At 41.1% G+C, this 17,718-nt stretch overlaps 1 protein-coding gene across 1 annotated transcript; it reads right to left on the bottom strand.

Annotated features, from left to right (window-relative positions):
- Positions 1 to 54: 54 nt before the first annotated feature.
- Positions 55 to 2,246, bottom strand: LOC135077798 (RUN domain-containing protein 1). The gene has a single exon (XM_063972344.1). The coding sequence runs from the start codon at positions 2,088 to 2,090 to the stop codon at positions 459 to 461; it is 1,632 nt and encodes a 543-aa protein (XP_063828414.1). The 5' UTR covers positions 2,091 to 2,246; the 3' UTR covers positions 55 to 458.
- Positions 2,247 to 17,718: the final 15,472 nt, after the last annotated feature.

Raw genomic sequence — 17,718 nt, 5'->3', positions numbered from 1 at the left:
TGAGAGTCACTATCACTCTGTCAGTGAGAGTGGACAATGGGTAATAAAACTCAATTATTTGTACTTTGCTTTGACTACATAATATATTAGGTATATTTAGCGATATTCATCTTACACAGTAAATGCAGCATACTTGACAATCCTTTGGGCTTTATAATGCATCAAAAATTGATACAGTTAGGTAGGTATATCACATTTTCATAAAATATTATGGAAATTCTTTGGAATGGACTAGATAATTCAAATAATACTAAGAAAATAAATGACTAACAATAATAGAGAGAACATAAGACTAGCAATTCTAGGTATTCAACAAAAAGTTCTTGATTAAACTAATAACTTATTTACCTAAGTAACTATAATAATAATTAAGCTAGGTTAACAGTTGCACATAGCATAAAATGTGGAAGGCATCATAAACATTCTGATTATGTAGAAAAGTGTACTCTTAAAGTTATTTACATAAATACATCTTTGATATTTTGGAATTGCTTTACTGCGAGGTCCACTGGCAAGTCGAAGTTGTATGGGGTCAACCGATCAAGACTTTGCAGGGCGTCTTGAAAGCCCGTGTTCACAATATAACTTGTTGACGAGTAATAATTGTCAATTAAAGATCTACTTTTCAAGATAATATTCAACCAGACAACAAGTTTGTGAGCATTCAATGCAGCACAGATAAAGGCCTTAAAATGAGCATCGTAACTTCTTTTATAAGGCATGTGCGATGCAAGTATACTGCCTATTGAACTAAGTAGACCTTGTTTGTTAGTTATTGCTGTTCCCCCAACAATATCTAAATTAAAACTTTGACTAAGTTTTCTAGCTGGTGTTGAATTGAACCTGTCACCATCGTTTAGTTCATAATAACGCAAAATAAGCTCCCAAACGTGGGTGGTGCGTGATGATGAAGATCTTCTGACTGGGAAGCAGCCTATGAGAGGAACCAACGATGAAGATTCAGGCCCAACTAGTCCATGTTGTAACAGGTCACGTAAATTCACAGCCAAATGTCTCCGAACAGCAGTGGTCAGTGGTGCATCATTAATTATCACCCCTCCTTCTTCAGATTCACTATCATAACTGTCAATCATAGAGTGTGATGGTCTATCTCTTGATACTAAATGTAGGACTGCATCAATTGACATTTCCAGTTTTGCTCGTAAGTTTCCCCAATGGGTGACAATAGTTGAAGACTTTCGTTCATATCTCTTATTTGTGTTTGGAGAGCAACCAAACTGAGAAACTGTGAATATCTGTATCAAAGTGGACGCTTTTCTCATTAGGTTAATAGTTTCAGTTCGGAGATCATCATTTGATTTATTCCTGTTGAAGTTCTTCTCAAAATTTTCAGATCTGACTTTCTTTGTATCAGGTTTAGAATTGACATTGCTTTTAAGTTCCTCGCTCTTCATAACCTTGATGAATTTCTGCATGTCATCTATGTGGGTTTGAAGTTTACTGATAATTTCATCCTTAGAAAGTTGTCTGTCCGCATACTGTTTGACAGCACAGTTGATCTGGTGTCTAAGTTCATCTGCACTCAACGGTTGACATCCTTCTTCCAAGCTTTGGTCAATTTCAGATCGCAAATGTTCAATTAGGTTCCTATGTTTACTATCGCCTATAAGACTAGGGTCAGCGGCGAATCGTTCGAGTTCTTTCAGCTGCGATTTCAGTCGTTCTATGAAGTGGCCCTGGCGCGTTCGCTGTCGTCGTATTTTTCGTTCTAACTCCGCACACTCACTGCACGTCATATCTCCAGAGCTCCCCTGAGGCGCTGCTCTTGAATCCGGCACACCACGAGATGTGAATTCTTCCAGTTCTTTCAACATTGCATCCTTCTCTTCAGGGGGAGCTTTTAAAATTTGCCTCAGACGAAACTCTACTTGAGCGAGATGCGACGTCAAGGAGAATACAGACGAAGACAGTATCTCCTGCTCTTCTTCCAAGGCGTGAAGCCTGTCTCCACTGCTGGTTTCCTGTACGTTTTCCTCACACAATGATTCCTTGGGAGCGCCAAGAGGTTCCCGTCTTGGCTCCTGCCAAATGGGAATCTCATTTTCGTCGTAGTCGCTGTTGTTGTCCATATTGGATATAAACTAAGTTTTATGAAACAATAGTAATTTACGAAACGGCGTTGTGGTTGTACATTTTGATCGATTTCCAGAAAACAAGCTGAAAAAACTGAAAAACTTTAGCGAGTGATTGAGTGAATGAATGTGGTTTTACGTTTACGTCATAACAACATTTGACGTCAAGAACGAACTACTGAATGAATGTACATAGAATCCAAAGTTCAGAGATGCCGTGAAGAGTAGGTACCTATTTCACCCACCACCACTGATTGTTAAAATTGAAAGTGCGGTAAGTTTTCAAGCGTAAGCGTTTTCGAGTTATTATATTTTTTTCTACTTGATTGAATTTATTTTGTTGTTCAAGGTACGTCCTCGTTAAATATAATTATTTATGCTGGAAAGCCCTACAGTAATACGACAAATAATATCCCAGCTAGCTGTAAACAAGTGCAGATAAATTAATTGGTTATAGATATTATTACCGAAATAATATTTAACTGATTGATAGGTAGATAATAGAAATTGCATTCTTAAACATTTTACTCTTTGCCGAAAATCCTCTGACTCCATTGCGCCATCTATCTTTGTGACGTCTAGACTCTGCTAAAGATGACACAAGCAAGCTCGTTCCGTTTAGTTATCAATAGATGTCAGTAGTAGTTTGTAGATCGCTGGGCAATTTTCAATTCGCATGAGTGTTTTTCAGTAAAAACAACTAAAAATTGTTAATTTTAAATACCTGACCTTAGTTTTATTCTTCGATATTCGTGACATTTGCTTACATTTTAAAGTTTCATTTGCATTTATGGATTCTGATTACAAAAACATTCTTTTAAGTTCGCGAGTTTTGATGGTAAGTGCATTCAGCATTATGCTATTATTTAATTACTTTACTCATGTAGGTACTTTATAAATGTCGGTAAACTTAATTCCGTCCAAAGAGCCTAGGGTAAGTGCGCTAGTTTTCGTCCAATTATCGGAGTTGCCAACTTTGTGATGCGAAATGAATATCTTAAAATACCCTTACTCATATGTATCATATGTCATTTTAGTCCTTATATAGTCTACTTTACGTTAATATTATATGACAATAAGTAAATACCACGGGTTTTTTTATAAAAAATATTTTATGCAAAAGAGGCGATTTCACTAGTTTTCGTCCAAAAAAATCAGTTTTCGTCCTAGTGTACGCTAGTTTTCGACCAATGTGTAGAAAAAAGGGTGCAGTTGAATTATTAACTTAAAACCAATTCTACAATACAGTAACTATGGATTGTGGTATATCATTTGAAAGGTAATTCTGTTAGCTTTCAAATGATATCAAAAAGATTTAAATAAGTTTCTTACCTAAATTTAGGAAAATATTTCAATAGGTCGAATGACAAATGGACGAAAACTAATCACAGGAATAGCTAATTTTGGTTTTCGTCCACCCCAGTGCTTGCTCATGACGTCATGGACGAAAACACAACAACGTTTAAAGCTGTTTTTTGTTTTCGTCCACATCTTTTTAACGGTTTTTATGGGTATATCACTGTTAAAAAGTGGACGTAAACTAAAATGTTTAAAGTAATAGCAATAAAGATCATATTGGAAGAAAAAACATTGTATTTTGTAGGTCCATTGAAGTGAAATGATTATTAAATATATTACCTAGGTGTCAGGGTTTCCGTCCACGTGGACGAAAACCAAAATCTTGCAAAATTGTTATGCTAGTATTAGTCCACTTAATTATCTAAGATTTCTATACAAAAACTTTAATAAACCCTTAAAATAGTGTTTATTATGCTAATAATTAGACATACGTGCCAAAAACATTACGTAAAGTAGCTAAAACAGTAATTAAACATACCATGAAAGTTCCCTACCGGCACGTTATTTTTCTAACTAGACGACGTTTTCCATTCACCTGTGTGCAGCAGCAACTTCCGTAGATTTTTTTGGAGTTATTACTTGTCAAATTACATTTTCATGCAGGCAGAACTGTTACTTAGATATTATAGATTGTAACAAGTCCAAACTTGCACGGAAAGTTAGGTTTGTATTCTAATTTTCCGTATTTGTTTGTGGCAAGTCGGTCAAATGGACGAAAACAGGAGCTGGACGGAAAACCGGCGCAATTACCCTACTTTACGAGCTAGTTCGAAAGTCATTAACGCGCGAGCTTGCTTAGTTTGATTACACGCATTCAGCCGTATATTCGTCGGAATAATATTGGAGGACACACCAAATTAATGTTAGATTTAGAGAAACTCACTCGCTATATTACCTACCACATAGTTACGGGGTAGTCATTAACTCCCGAGTTACTAAAGCATAATAACCTATCAAGAAAATTAATCGTCTTGAGCTACTTAAGTGCCGGTTAAGTTCCAAAATAGTCTACCTACCTAATTTAACTTTCATTTCATTGATAGTTTACTAACTCTTAAATATTCGAAAACAAATCGAAAACAAAGGTGGACTTTATGTTCTCGTTTTGGCAAACGTTGCTCGATGGACCGACGATCTAATGGAAATAGCTGGCTATAGCTAGATGCAATATGCTAGAAAAGAAACAATAAATTAAGTATTAAGAAACTACGCGAGTTTTATAACTTTCTGTACAACAAACACCAGCAAATACTTAGGTAGGTACCTAATACCTACTAACTTATTTTTAATGCAATCATTTTGTTATTACTACCTACTAGTTTCCCATCAACTATCACTACACAGTTCCCCCATCATCCCTGAACATAGACAGATTCAGGAACGCACATTTCATAGTAAATCGTTCCATCCATCGATACAGTTGCGTGCAATATTTATTATCCTAATAATTGTATATACCTACTTCAAGCGTGGGCAGGCCTCCTACTAGGTGGACCGACGATCTCGTAAAGGTCGCGGGAAGAGCCTGGATGCGGGCAGCGCAGGACCGTGCATTGTGGAAAACCTTGGAGGAGGCCTTTGTCCAGCAGTGGACGTCATTTGGCTGAAACGAACGAACGAACGAACGAACCTACTTCAAAAATAGTTGAAAGTAAGGGTAGTTAAAACTTTCTATCAAAGACATTTCATTCCACGTAGCGAAGTTTCTTAAAAGAAAAATTAATTTAAAGGTTACAAAACAACATAAGTTTCGTTCTTTGAGAAACGTAAAAGAAATAAAAATGTCCAGTTTCAGTGGCAAGCAGTGCACTGTTTCTCATAAAGAATTTTTTACCACGTTTACCGTTATTTGAATAACCTGCTTCTGGAGCCATTTTTCTGTTTGAATAACCTCTACATATTTTTCTTGCACTCAGCAGCAGACTTCTTTATTAATGTGGCGTACGCGTAGGTACTTAGGTTTTATATAACACTAGCTGTGCCCCGTGGTGTTACCCGCGGTAAAACATAGCCTATGTCAGGCTGCCAGGGTGTCAGCTAATTTCATACCAAATTTTACTAAAATCGCTCCAGCTGTTTAGACGTGAGGAAGTAACAAACATATACATTCACTAACTTTCGCCTTTTTAATATTAATTAGTGTGATTAACTTTTGCCCGCGGCTTCACTCGCGTTAATGCGATCGTTCACAGGAGCTTCCCTTTCAAACACGGTATGAAAACATTATTTTTCCTTATCTCTATTACTTTCATCTAAATTGTTTCAGTGGATGCGGGCATCGCAGGACCGTTGCGGAAATCCTTGGAGTAGGCCTTCCTTTGTCCAGCAGTGGACGTCATTTGGCTGATACGAATGGGTCTGTGGTTTAAGCGTGAAAGGTAACGGAAAGTGAGTTAAGTAATTACGCATTTACAATAATATTAGTACGTAATTATTATTACTGACATGATTGCTACCATTTAAGTACCTTAATTTTGAGTTTCCGATAGTTCGGCACTATTGCAAGCGCCATGGTCACGGAGTAACTGAGGAAACTTGCGGGTGAGATGTTATGGGCAGGCGGTCTACCTTCTTTCAAAACAATATTAGTACGTATTATAATGATTGTTCGGTATCTCAGACTATAGTAAAGTACCTACGAGTACCTATGTGGGTGGTAGAGTAACGTTGCCCCTATGCACTAAGGAGGAGTTTGTTTAAAGCAACGAACAATGCCGTGGGTGGGTGTTGTGAAGTTTTGAGCTAAGTATAGCAAGTAAAGTGCTAACCAACTTTGTTGGTAAATTAATTAGTACTATAACCACAGAATAATAATAAGTACTCTATAACTAACATCGCTATCTTAGCACACACGAAACCATAATTAAAACATGCAAACGGCACTTTACGAGAGAATTTCGTTATCACACAGAGAAACAACAACTTATCTAAAACAAGTTTTTTGAGTTAGCTTAAAAATAATTAGTAATTCATGACGTATGATTGTTTAAAAAAATATGACAAAACTTGAATAAAAGTATTTACATAATAATATCTCTTGTACTTTTCTAAGAGTAATAAAGCTTTTTGTTTGACTATAGCAGACTGAGTGCTTTAACTATACTTACATTTATAAAGCTGAAGAGTTTGTTTGTTTGCTTGAGAACGCACTAATCTCAAGAACTACTTGTCCGATTTAAAATTATTTTTGTGTTGGGTAGCCTATTTATTGAGGAACATAACATACCCTACAGCCAATAGGGGCGGAGCAGTAAAGAAAAATGTTGCAAAAACGGGAAATATTATTCAAACTATTTTCACGCGTAGGTACGAAGTCGCGGGCAAAAGCTGGTTGAATATAATTACGGGTAAGTACCTAGTTCTACTCAGAAAAGCGAAGAAACTTAAAGCCATGCTTTTTAGTTTTACTTTAGAATACTTTTAAATACTTTTAAGTCAACGGCTTTGTGCTACAAGCTTGCTAGACTGGAAGTCTTTTTTACTATTATTTATATGGATCCAATGCTTCGTTTAGTAGACTGGTTATTTCACGCGACTTTGCTCTATAAATGTTATTTTAGAGTAGGCATAATAAGCTCACAGTATCTAAAAATAGTATGCCAAATTAATACAATAGAAATTGTAAGCAAAATCATGGCGATCGCTTACTTCAATAGTGACGTTTACAACATATTTTTTTTACCAGTGATAGCACTTATCGCTAAACGAACGCCATTTTTCTTATAAGCGATAACAATTCTATTTTTGGCCAAACGCTCTCATTGTATGTTGCGATAGAATAATAGCATCTACCCTCTCCATCAACTATATCTCGCACTAAGTTCACTTCATGATATTGATTAAAAATGTGGATACCTTCACATTTTTCTGGCGTTTTAATTAATAACGCTGCATCAGCAAGCGTTAATAAATCACTTGACGCTCGTTAAGGATAAATTTAATTGCCTGTCATTTTTAGCATAAAAACGTAAAAAATACCTACCGTAAAATTACGATCTACTTAGGTCTTAGTTGGGGTACATAATTAATACAGCGCTGCTTTATGAAAAAAAATTAAAGCATTGTTAGTTAAGTGACTGAGGGAAGGTAGATATTAGAATTCAAACTTTAATCAACATTCTGAATCTGAACGTGGCTTTTAATAAACGTGAGACGTCGCTTGAAAATTTAATTTTATAATTTTGGATTTACAGATGGTACCTACCCACTAATAAATGGTGAGCTGGGGAACTCTAACGTAACATTTTTAAAATTGACATTGTTAACATTGTTCACCAATAATTTCAAGACAACTTTTGTAAAAAACTTTCCCTGAAAATCGAGACTTTTCTATTTGTTGTCAAATTCTACGACAGTTATAGAAATGTGACGTCATAACGCACAATTACTATACTTTGTAGAATTGCTGAATTTTTACAGCTCCTACTTTGATGACTGACTGTGGTGTTAAGTACCCATCTAAAGTAACGTTAAACTGCCACAGTCTTGTAGTCTAGCTTTCTAGTTATTATGAAGGTATTTGTAAGGACTTACCGAGCAGAATCAGTAGCAATTATAAAGTAATCCCTATCTTCTCGAGCTGAGACTGCGGTTCGCGCCAAGAATACAAAACGGTTTGGATACCACAAGGGGATTGTATGACAGCAATAAGAATTTGAGCCACAAAAATGTTCTGTTTTTCTGACAATTTCATTTGTCTTTTTTATTATAACAAGATGTCCGACTTGACTGCAGTAATTTTTAAGTATCTAAGGAATTTCCTGGAAGAAATTCCTGGAAATCTTACGCTTGATTACGAAATAATTGGATAACAAAATCGATTCCTGCCTGTTTGTCATAATGTTTGTTACTATCCGTTCGCGATAAGTTTGCCGCTGGCGATATGACGTCACTCGAAGGAATGCGTCTATAACTTTAGCAAACTATTTTGAAAATATTTTTTATTTATTAATATTGATAAAAAAATGTGTATTTGCGTAAAATAAAACACTTAACCCGCCGAGCGTAAGGTTGGAAAAAGTAACAAAAAGCGCTAGGTGGGTGTAGCACACCCTGATCGTGATTGTGTGGTTATTATACACTATTATTTTAAATATCTATTTTCTTCAATATTAAACTGATATTTAGTTATATTTTGAACTTATTTAGGAAAGAAATTACAATGAATAATTTAGCAATGTTATTTATTTAAGAAATTAAGAAAATTAACAATTAGAACTGTCAATTCTTAGTAATGGCACATGTTTATGACTTTTTATCAAAAATATGAAATGAAAAACAATAAAGTTTATTTTTTCTTGAAATAGACTCAACATACGAACAAAATAACACTAAAATGGATAATAAAATTAATAAAAAAATACTTAATTCGTCTTGGGATTTTGTGCAGTTTTCTCAGACGAATTATTGGTACTGTGAACCATTTTGTTCCATATTTTCCCAACAAATAACTACCATTGCCCTCGCCATTATTCTCTATCAATCCTTCATACTGTCCTTCGTTATCCATCTACTGCTCTGTGTCACTTTCAAAATTTTTTTCGCTGACATTATCAATATTTTGGTCACTACCGACTTGTCGGAAGAACTGACATCAGTTTGTTCCAAAAGACCTGATAATCTATTTTGATTATCTTCGTAAGACATTCTAAATCTTCAGCCTGTAGAAAAACCAAAAAAATCCATAAAATAATAAAAATAAAATAAAATTAGTTTGACCAAATTCGTTACAAGTAGCGTAAAGGCGGGTGTCATGCACCCGCGGACACCTTATCTTATCTTATCTTATCTTATTTAGGGCCGCGCATGAGCGCAGTGCACGTCGACCCATTGGGATCTTTTGTGCTTCCCTATACCTTTATCCCCTCTCATCCGCAAAGATCCTATCCATATAGTGGATTAAGAGCTTTGGTGAGAAGGACCTATATTCTTCTGGTGTCGGATAAGCCGACCCCAGGAGACCCATTCTAGTTCTAGCTAGCGCGTCACATTCGCACAGTAGGTGTTTCATGGACTCCGCATGTTCTCCACATGCTCGACAGCTGTCATCCGTAGTTAGGCCCATTTTGTGGAGCATGTGGTTTGTAGTGTAGTGTCCTGTCAGCGCACCCGTGATCACTCGGGCTTGCCTTCTGTTTCCATTGAGTATGAGCTTTTCCCATGATCTTGTGTTTCCAACTAGGAATAGTTTGGAGTGGCTCATACCGTTGGAGCTTTCCCATTCAGCTCTGTGCTTCCTGGATATATATTGCCTCATGGCCATGTGTAAAGTGCTCATAGATAAGGGCACTATCGGCTCTGGCCCAATAGGTGCCGCCTCTGACCCTTGTCTCGCTAGACTGTCGGCTCTCTCATTGCCTTCGATTCCAGTATGTCCAGGTACCCACATGAGGGTCACCCTGTTGTGCCTTCCAAGTTTATTCAGTGCCAAGATTGCCTCCAGAACGAGTCTGGATCCAACCCTCACTGAGGCAATGGCTTTGAGTGCTGCCTGACTGTCACTTAATATGTAAATGTCACGCTTTTTATGCGCCTGTTCTATATTCCTTACTGCGCACATGATTATAGCATAGGTTTCAGCTTGAAACACTGTTGCAAACCTCCCTAAGCTTTCACTGTGCTCAGATTGTTTGGAGTAGACGCCCGCTCCTGTTCCTGAGTTCATCTTGGAGCCGTCAGTATACCAGATCAGGCTGTCTTGTTGACGTTTTAGTCCTCTTTTCCAGTCTTCCCTTGTTGGTATAGACACTTTGAAATCCTTGCTAAACATGTACCTAGGCTGCATTGTATCACAACCCATGTCCATTATTGCATCTAATTGAGGATCGCTCCCCATCCTTGTGTGCTTGGTGCAAGGTTTGGATGTACTCCAAAGTCCCGCCCCCTTCAGTCTGTGCAGCGCCTTCCTTGCATCTACTTCTAGCGCCAAGTGCAGTGGGGGCAATCCCAGAATAATCTCCAATGCTGCAGTTGGCGTAGTTCTAAACGCACTCGTTATTGCTAGGCATGCAGTTCTTTGCAATTTGCCCAGTGCCGTTCTGCACGTCTGTAACCTAATTCTAGGCCACCAGACAATGCTGCCATAAAGTATTATTGGTCTCACCATAGTTATATAGATCCACCTCATCACTCTGGGACTAAGTCCCCATGTCTTCCCGTATGCACCACGACACATTCCCAGCACTCTCATAGCCTTAGCTATGACCGTATCTTGGTGTTTACGCCATGTAAGTTCCTTATCTAGGATTACCCCTAGATATTTCACTTCATTGGTCCAGGTTATCTGTTTACCATAAAGGTAGAGATGTCCTAGCCCTGTTGTATTTCTCATTTTTGTAAATGCAATAGCATTCGTTTTTCCCGGATTCACCGAGAGGTGGTTTTTGTCACACCACTCTTCCAGTGTGTTGAGGGCTCTTTGCATGATGTCTGTCACAATAGTTGGGAACTTGCCCCTTACCATAATTACCAAATCATCTGCATATCCAACCGTGTAGAGTGGTCCTTTGTTAAGTTTCACAAGTAGTGAGTCCACGACCAGGCTCCATAGCAAGGGTGAGAGTACCCCCCCTTGCGGGCAGCCCTTGACAGTCCTTACACTCATGCACTCTCCTTGCAGTTCTGATTGAATAATCCTGCCTTTAAGCATACAGTCTATCCACCGGCATAGAGGTAGTGGTACCCCGTGGTCAGAAGCAGCAGCTCCTATAGAGACGAAGGTAGTGCGGTCAAATGCCCCCTCTATGTCGACAAATGTCCCAACAGTAACCTCCCTACTCTCAAGAGCCGCCTCCGCCCTGCCGGTTACATAGTGTAGCGCAGTTTCTGTAGATTTCCCTGCCTGGTATGCACATTGTAGCTCATGTAGAGGAAATCTTTTTAGTGGTCCTTGTCTTATGTACTTATCTACAAGTTTTTCAAGCGATTTGAGAAGAAAAGATTGTAGACTTATTGGCCTATATGCCTTAGGGTCGTTGTAATCCGGTCTACCTGGTTTAGGTATAAAGATCACTTTGACTTCTCTCCATACCTTAGGTATGTATCCAAATGCTATGCAGGCTTTGTATAACCTGCATAGATGAGGATTCAGAATGGAGATTCCTTGCTGCAAGAGAATTGGGTAGATCGAATCTGGGCCTGGTGCCTTGTATGGTTCAAAGCTCCCGATTGCCCATCTCACCTTAGTCTCATCCACTACTCTTTTAGCCGTAACCCAGTCGAGCTTGTTTGTTGTTCTATTTTGTTCCTCCACGCTGATTGGATCTTGATCATCGTTTAGGACCTGTGATTCAGGAAAGTGCGTTGCTATCATTGTTTTCAACGTATCTTTGCCTGCTTCCGTATATCCCCCCCTCTCACTCCATACTGTAGTGAGTGGGTTCGCTTTGGTTGTTGACATGGCCTTTGTCAGTCTCATGCCCTCGGGAACTGAGTTGATCATCTCACAATGATCCCTCCATGCCTTCCTCTTTGCCTTTCGCACCGCTTTGCTATACTCCGTCAGTGCTCTTCTATACTCTGTAAAGTCATTCCTAGCTCTTGCTATATTGAATGCCTTTCTTGTCTCCCTTCGTAATAGGGCTATTTCCTTGGTCCACCATGGAAGTTTCTTCGATCCCGCCTCGCGTTCCGGGCAGTTATCCCTCCAGGCAGTCTTCAAGGCATTGGTGATTCGATCAGCGTCAAACTCTATTTCAAGCACAGAGTTAAGTTTGCATTTTGGTTCACTAAGTTCCGTCCTTAGGTCCCGTTTGAAGTCTTCCCAATTAGTGTTCCTGGGATTCCTTCTTTTTATTGCGTCTTTTCTTATAGGAGCATTATACCTAAAGCATATATAGTTATGGTCAGACAATGATATCTCGTCCGAAACATACCAGTTAGTGATTTTCCGGACTGCCTTTTTACATGCAAGCGTCAGGTCAATCACCTCTGCCCTCCGGGCATTGAAGAATGTAGGTTTGTTACCCTTGTTAATAACATGTGTTTCAGAACTCACCAGAAAATCCAGTAACCTCTCTCCTCTGGCGTTGTTGTTTGAGCTGCCCCACACAACATGATGAGCATTCGCATCGCAACCAATGATGGTTTCCAGATCTTCTTGGTTGCCGTGTTGTATCAGATCCTGCATTTGCCTTGACACAGGATCTGCCTTTTCATATGGGAGATATGCCGATGCCACTATCACTCCTCGCAAATCTCCCTCCCTTTGGATCTTCACTGCTGTGAGATCCCTGTAAGAAAACCTGGATAGAGGAATCGCACTTATCCCATTTCTGACATAAATGCAAGTCCTCGTATCATTAGTAGAACAATTATATATTAACATTCCACCTGTGCCGCCGAGTCCTTTCACCTCACCTTTGTACAGGTAGGGCTCTTGGATTAAGGCGATATCATATCTTTTGACCTTGAGCTCTCGTGCCATGATGGCAGTCGCCGCTTTGCAGTGATGCAGATTAATTTGAACGCACCTTAAACCCCCGAAGAGAGCTGCAGACGTCAAGTTCTGTCCCCGAGCTCGGTCTCCTCATCCGCGGAGATATCATACTCCAGCGGCGAGGACCGTCCCAGGTCCAGGTCAGCTATGGCTTCCAGCGAGCCTATGGATGCGGGAGACGGAGCGGCAGCAGGTTCATCTACCACCAGCTCCTCCTCCCCACCCCCAGTCCCTCCGGATAGCCCTTCACCCGCACTAGGTCCCGCTATCGGTTCCAAGGCCTGCTCCTCTGTCCGCGGGCAGTCTTCCGGCACCGCCACCGCATCCCCCCGCTGTTCAGCCGTCACACTGGCACTGACCGGTTCATCCCCACGCCTCACATCGTACTCGAGGAGCTTGAAGATGCTCCGGTCAATCCCAGTGTTCAGGATGTACTGACGGGCTTTAATATACGCCGCAGAGGCCTCGTCCATCAGGACGATTCTCCTGACCGCCATCCCCTCTACAGTGGAGCCAACAATGCTCCAGTTCGAGGTCTTCAGGCTCGGATGTAACCTCTGCAGCAACCTCATGACCCGCCCTGTGTCCTGCCTCGTGACGTTCCTGGATTTCCAGGCCATCTTTACCGGCTTTGGGAGGTTCTTAGCCTCCACCACCCTAAGCTCCACACCATTGACGGCAGTACCATCAAGTGTGCGAAGCCACTTCATAGAGCTCTCCCCCTCACACCTGAAGAGAATTGCCCCTGACTTCAGGTTTCCCATGCTGACGACGGGGATGGGGTCCGGCGTGATCTCCAGTTTATCAAAAATGATACCCTGAAGCGCCAGATACTCCTCCTCGCCTAGCCAGGTCCCTGGAAAGTCCTTAGCGGTGATCGCCATCTTATAGATGTTCAGAGCCGCGGCATAGGACTGAGTTTCCTCAGTCTTAGCACGCTTGGCGCTGACCAGCACTTGGCTCTCACCGCTGATTTCCCTCGCCCTTTTAGTCCGGTCTGCCGTTGAGGTGGCGTCCTCAGCCTGTTGCCTCCGCAACTCAGCCTTCACCCTCCTCTGGCATCCCGACCGCTTTTTGCGCCTCCTTCTCCCCTGCAGATCGCCGCCCTCCGCTGCATTAAGCGCAGTGCCACTGGTGTTACCCTGCGGCCCTAGCGCCTCACGCACATCAGGCAGTCGCTGCTCGGGTGGTGCACTGTGTGGAGCCACACTGCCAGAGCCGCCCCCCTGGTTCAGGCCGCCTTCGCTTCGCACAACGAGACCCCGTGGGTTCTCGGCGCTCCGCTTAGGTGCCCGCCCCATGTGGGGAGCATTCCCCGACGGTGCCACCCCACTCCCTGCACCTGGTGCGCCCTCCACTTCACCTTTCGGTGCCTTTATCCCTTTCGGGACCTTTGGCCCTCCCAATTTGGTCTGGCCCCTGCTGCCTCCTGCAGCTCCTCCAACACGCAATTGCTTGCCCCCCCCAGAATACGTAGGGCAGCCTGAGCGATGCTCAGGGAGGGATTCGCCAGCCTTGCTGGTACCCTCCTGGGGTAAATCACTTTTGGCTTTTGCGCTCATGTTGGTTGTTGGGGATATTTTTGAAACCCGTGATGCCTCCCCTAGCACCACTGCCACACTTTTTGCTCAGATTTTCCATCGCATGGCTTGTGGTAGCCGGTTGTGGTTATACCGCCACTGTTCGGTTGGGTCCTTTCTGTGTCCATCCAAGGCCGCCCGCGCCTCCTCAACCTCTGGTTGGTTAATGGTTATACCGCCATTGATTCGGTAGCTTAGGACTTTTGTTTCAGCAGCGGTCCCTATAAAAGTTCGCTGCTATGACTCATCTATCATCAGGTTACAGCGCTTTTTCTTGGGGGTATACCACGCCATTGGCTCCCCAGCACCCTTCAAGATGAGCTGCCCGATTTCTGCATCCCGGTGGCATCAGGCTTGCCCCCTGAGAATGGACCCTCAGGTGTGACCTAGGTGCAGGAGGTCATTCTACCATCTACCATCGTCTTTTTGATGATAGACACGCAAGGACATGACCTCGACATCCCGGCGGTACTCCGACAGAAGGTTTCCGTTACGTCTATTTCATAAGGAATTAGACCAATAGCAGGGCGGCAACCACGTGCAGGACAATCCTTCAGTCTTGCCTTGAGGATCTTCACGACCGTTGCGCTCTCCCTCAAGACCATTCGCCTCCTCACCCGCAGTGATGCGGATAAGGAAGGCCAGCATCTATACTAGACAAGCAGCAAAGCAGAAGCAAAGTGCAAGTTAGGCAACGCAACTATTAAAGCATAGACAGTGACCCGCCCCTAAAAAGCGGACACCTTAGACCTCGTCCACAGCATGCGCAGGGCGGCGGTCGCCTGAAACAGTGGCAAGGGACGCTTCCGTATGTCCCTCCGCGCAGCTACTCGAGCGCACGAAGCATAACAACAATTCGTTATTAAAATATTAATCGATTTTTCAAGGTCTGGGTGTACCACACCCAACCTTACGCTCGCCGGGTTAATTGCGTTTAATCACTAACAAATTGCGTTTAATCGCGGTTGGAGGAGGGGACGCGCATTCCACGGACCGGCAAACTTAGCGCGAACGGGTAGTAAGTAGGTGTTTCATGTGGCTTTTCGATAAAATTTTCATTCTTTGAGAATTGTAAGCAGATTTTCAAGGGTACAGTAAGCTAACGCCCTATTCACAAACGATACTTGCTTAAGTGAAGCAGAAAATCGAACACACAGCGTTGAAAAGAGCTCTGTGATTGGCTCGTGTGTGTATTCTATCTAACATTTGTATAAAGTACTTTTTTCTACTGAAGATATACTGTAAAAAAGTCACTCCGGTAGAATTTTGCCACAAAAGCTGTGCTGGGTTCTCTAGAAATAGTGATCTGTTGGGTTAAATGAATTTCTTGTTATTAAAAAACCTCCAGGTTTGTTGAAAAAGAACCATATTATGAACCGACGGTTCCAGGTTCCTCATTTTATTTTCTAAGGAAATACTCGTTTAACATACTGAATGAAAGAGTGATATTAAATTACCCGTGTCCCCTTGTGAGACTCGCACCTTATTTCGCACGGGAAATATACTTAATATTTTCATTCACTCGAGCCGTTTTCAAGGGAAGAGTGTTATTGAAATCAACAAATCCTGCGGAACGACGTTTTAATGACATTTCCATGGAATTTGGTTATTGATTTCGATTATTATTTCATGAGAAAGGATTTATGATAACATTAAAACAGAAAGTTCACGTTTTAGAAATATTTTTTACAGATAAATATGAGATTATAAGTTGTGCGATATATTAATTTGTATATTATTCGTTTGTATATATAATAATAAACTAGCTTTCCGCCCGCGGCTTCGCCCGCGTGGAATTTTGTCTGTCACAGAAAAACTTTATCGCGCGCGTCCCTGTTTCAAAAACCGGGATAAAAACTATCCTATGTTCTTTCCCGGGACTCAAACTATCTCTATGCCAAATTTCATCAAAATCAGTTGCGAGGTTTAAGCGGGAAAGCGTAACAGACAGACAGACAGACAGACAGACAGAGTTACTTTCGCATTTATAATATTAGTTGGGATAAATAAAATAAATAAATATTCGCATGATATCATTGTTTATGTGTAACATCCTACTAGTAAATCGTTTCAACGATTCGCCACCTTTATAATTGACACAATCTTTATTTTATATTGTTTCGTAAAGACGGTAGAATGATATTTCAAAAACCACAATAATCTGAGGGTAGTTTGTTAGTTGCAACGCGTCCATCCGCCCCGTTCACAGTACGGTCACACGGTTTTCACAGCACGCACGGCTTTCGCTATTTTCGGGTTCATTAGGGTGAAAACGGTGAAAATCTTTATTATATCGATAGTTTTAGGGATTTTAATTAGTATGTACCATGTACCTATTTGGGACTAGTGTAAGTGTAGTGACTTGTGATGAAATAGTGCTAAGTGTATCGACTGAAGTATGGCGACTGGACTTTGACCGTTAGCTAGAAAGGTATTTGTTGTGTTTTACATCTATTTTATTCTTTTTGTTTCGTATTACATCCAACTCCGAATGTAACAATGACTGGTCTGGCCCTGAGGCAGTGGTATTTTGTGACAGGCATGAGTTTGACTGGATGATTTTTTTACCGTCACGATGTTTTTATAGAAGGTGAACATAAACAACTTTCACTATGGGACCAACTGAAATTACAAAAAAAGTCTGCTGTTTCATTACATTTTGGTCAACCTGTATTGAACTTTTGTATTAGCTGAGTTTTTTAGATGGTTTTCTAGCTAGTAGGTTTGTAACTATTGTCCGTATTCACAAACATTACTATGAGGTCTCACAGTGCGCGTGGATGCACAGGGTGACACACGAACCAATCACAGAGCTCTATTCAACGCTGTGCGTTCGATTTGCTGCTTTATAGCAAGCATCGTTTGTGAATACGGGCGTAATCAATAGCACGTCCCGTCCATGCTTTTTCTCATCTGTAACTCTGTAACCTTGTTTCAAGATGACTTTGTTATTGTACCTCCAAACCGCGGCGCCCACTTTAGCAAATAGATACCCTTTTAAAAATGCAGGCCACAATCAGACACAGAGGGACGGATGCCTCTCAGTTAGGCAATCGTGAGGGTATCAGGGTATCCCTCAATATTTACTTAAGTCCTTCGTGTACCGAAACACAGAGAAGTCTTGTTTTGCCAATCATGGTTCAAGGGTTAGTTAAGGCCGGGTAGCAGAGAAAATGGCGAAAATGAGGTTTTCATTTTTCATTTTTGAGGTACTAAACAGTAAAATTAAAGGCTAAGATTTTTATTGGGC

This window comes from Ostrinia nubilalis, chromosome 14, assembly GCF_963855985.1.
Source record: "Ostrinia nubilalis chromosome 14, ilOstNubi1.1, whole genome shotgun sequence".
Taxonomy (NCBI): domain Eukaryota; kingdom Metazoa; phylum Arthropoda; class Insecta; order Lepidoptera; family Crambidae; genus Ostrinia; species Ostrinia nubilalis.
The sequence above is the reverse complement of the archived record's forward strand: the minus strand, read 5'-3'. Positions and strand labels throughout refer to the sequence as shown.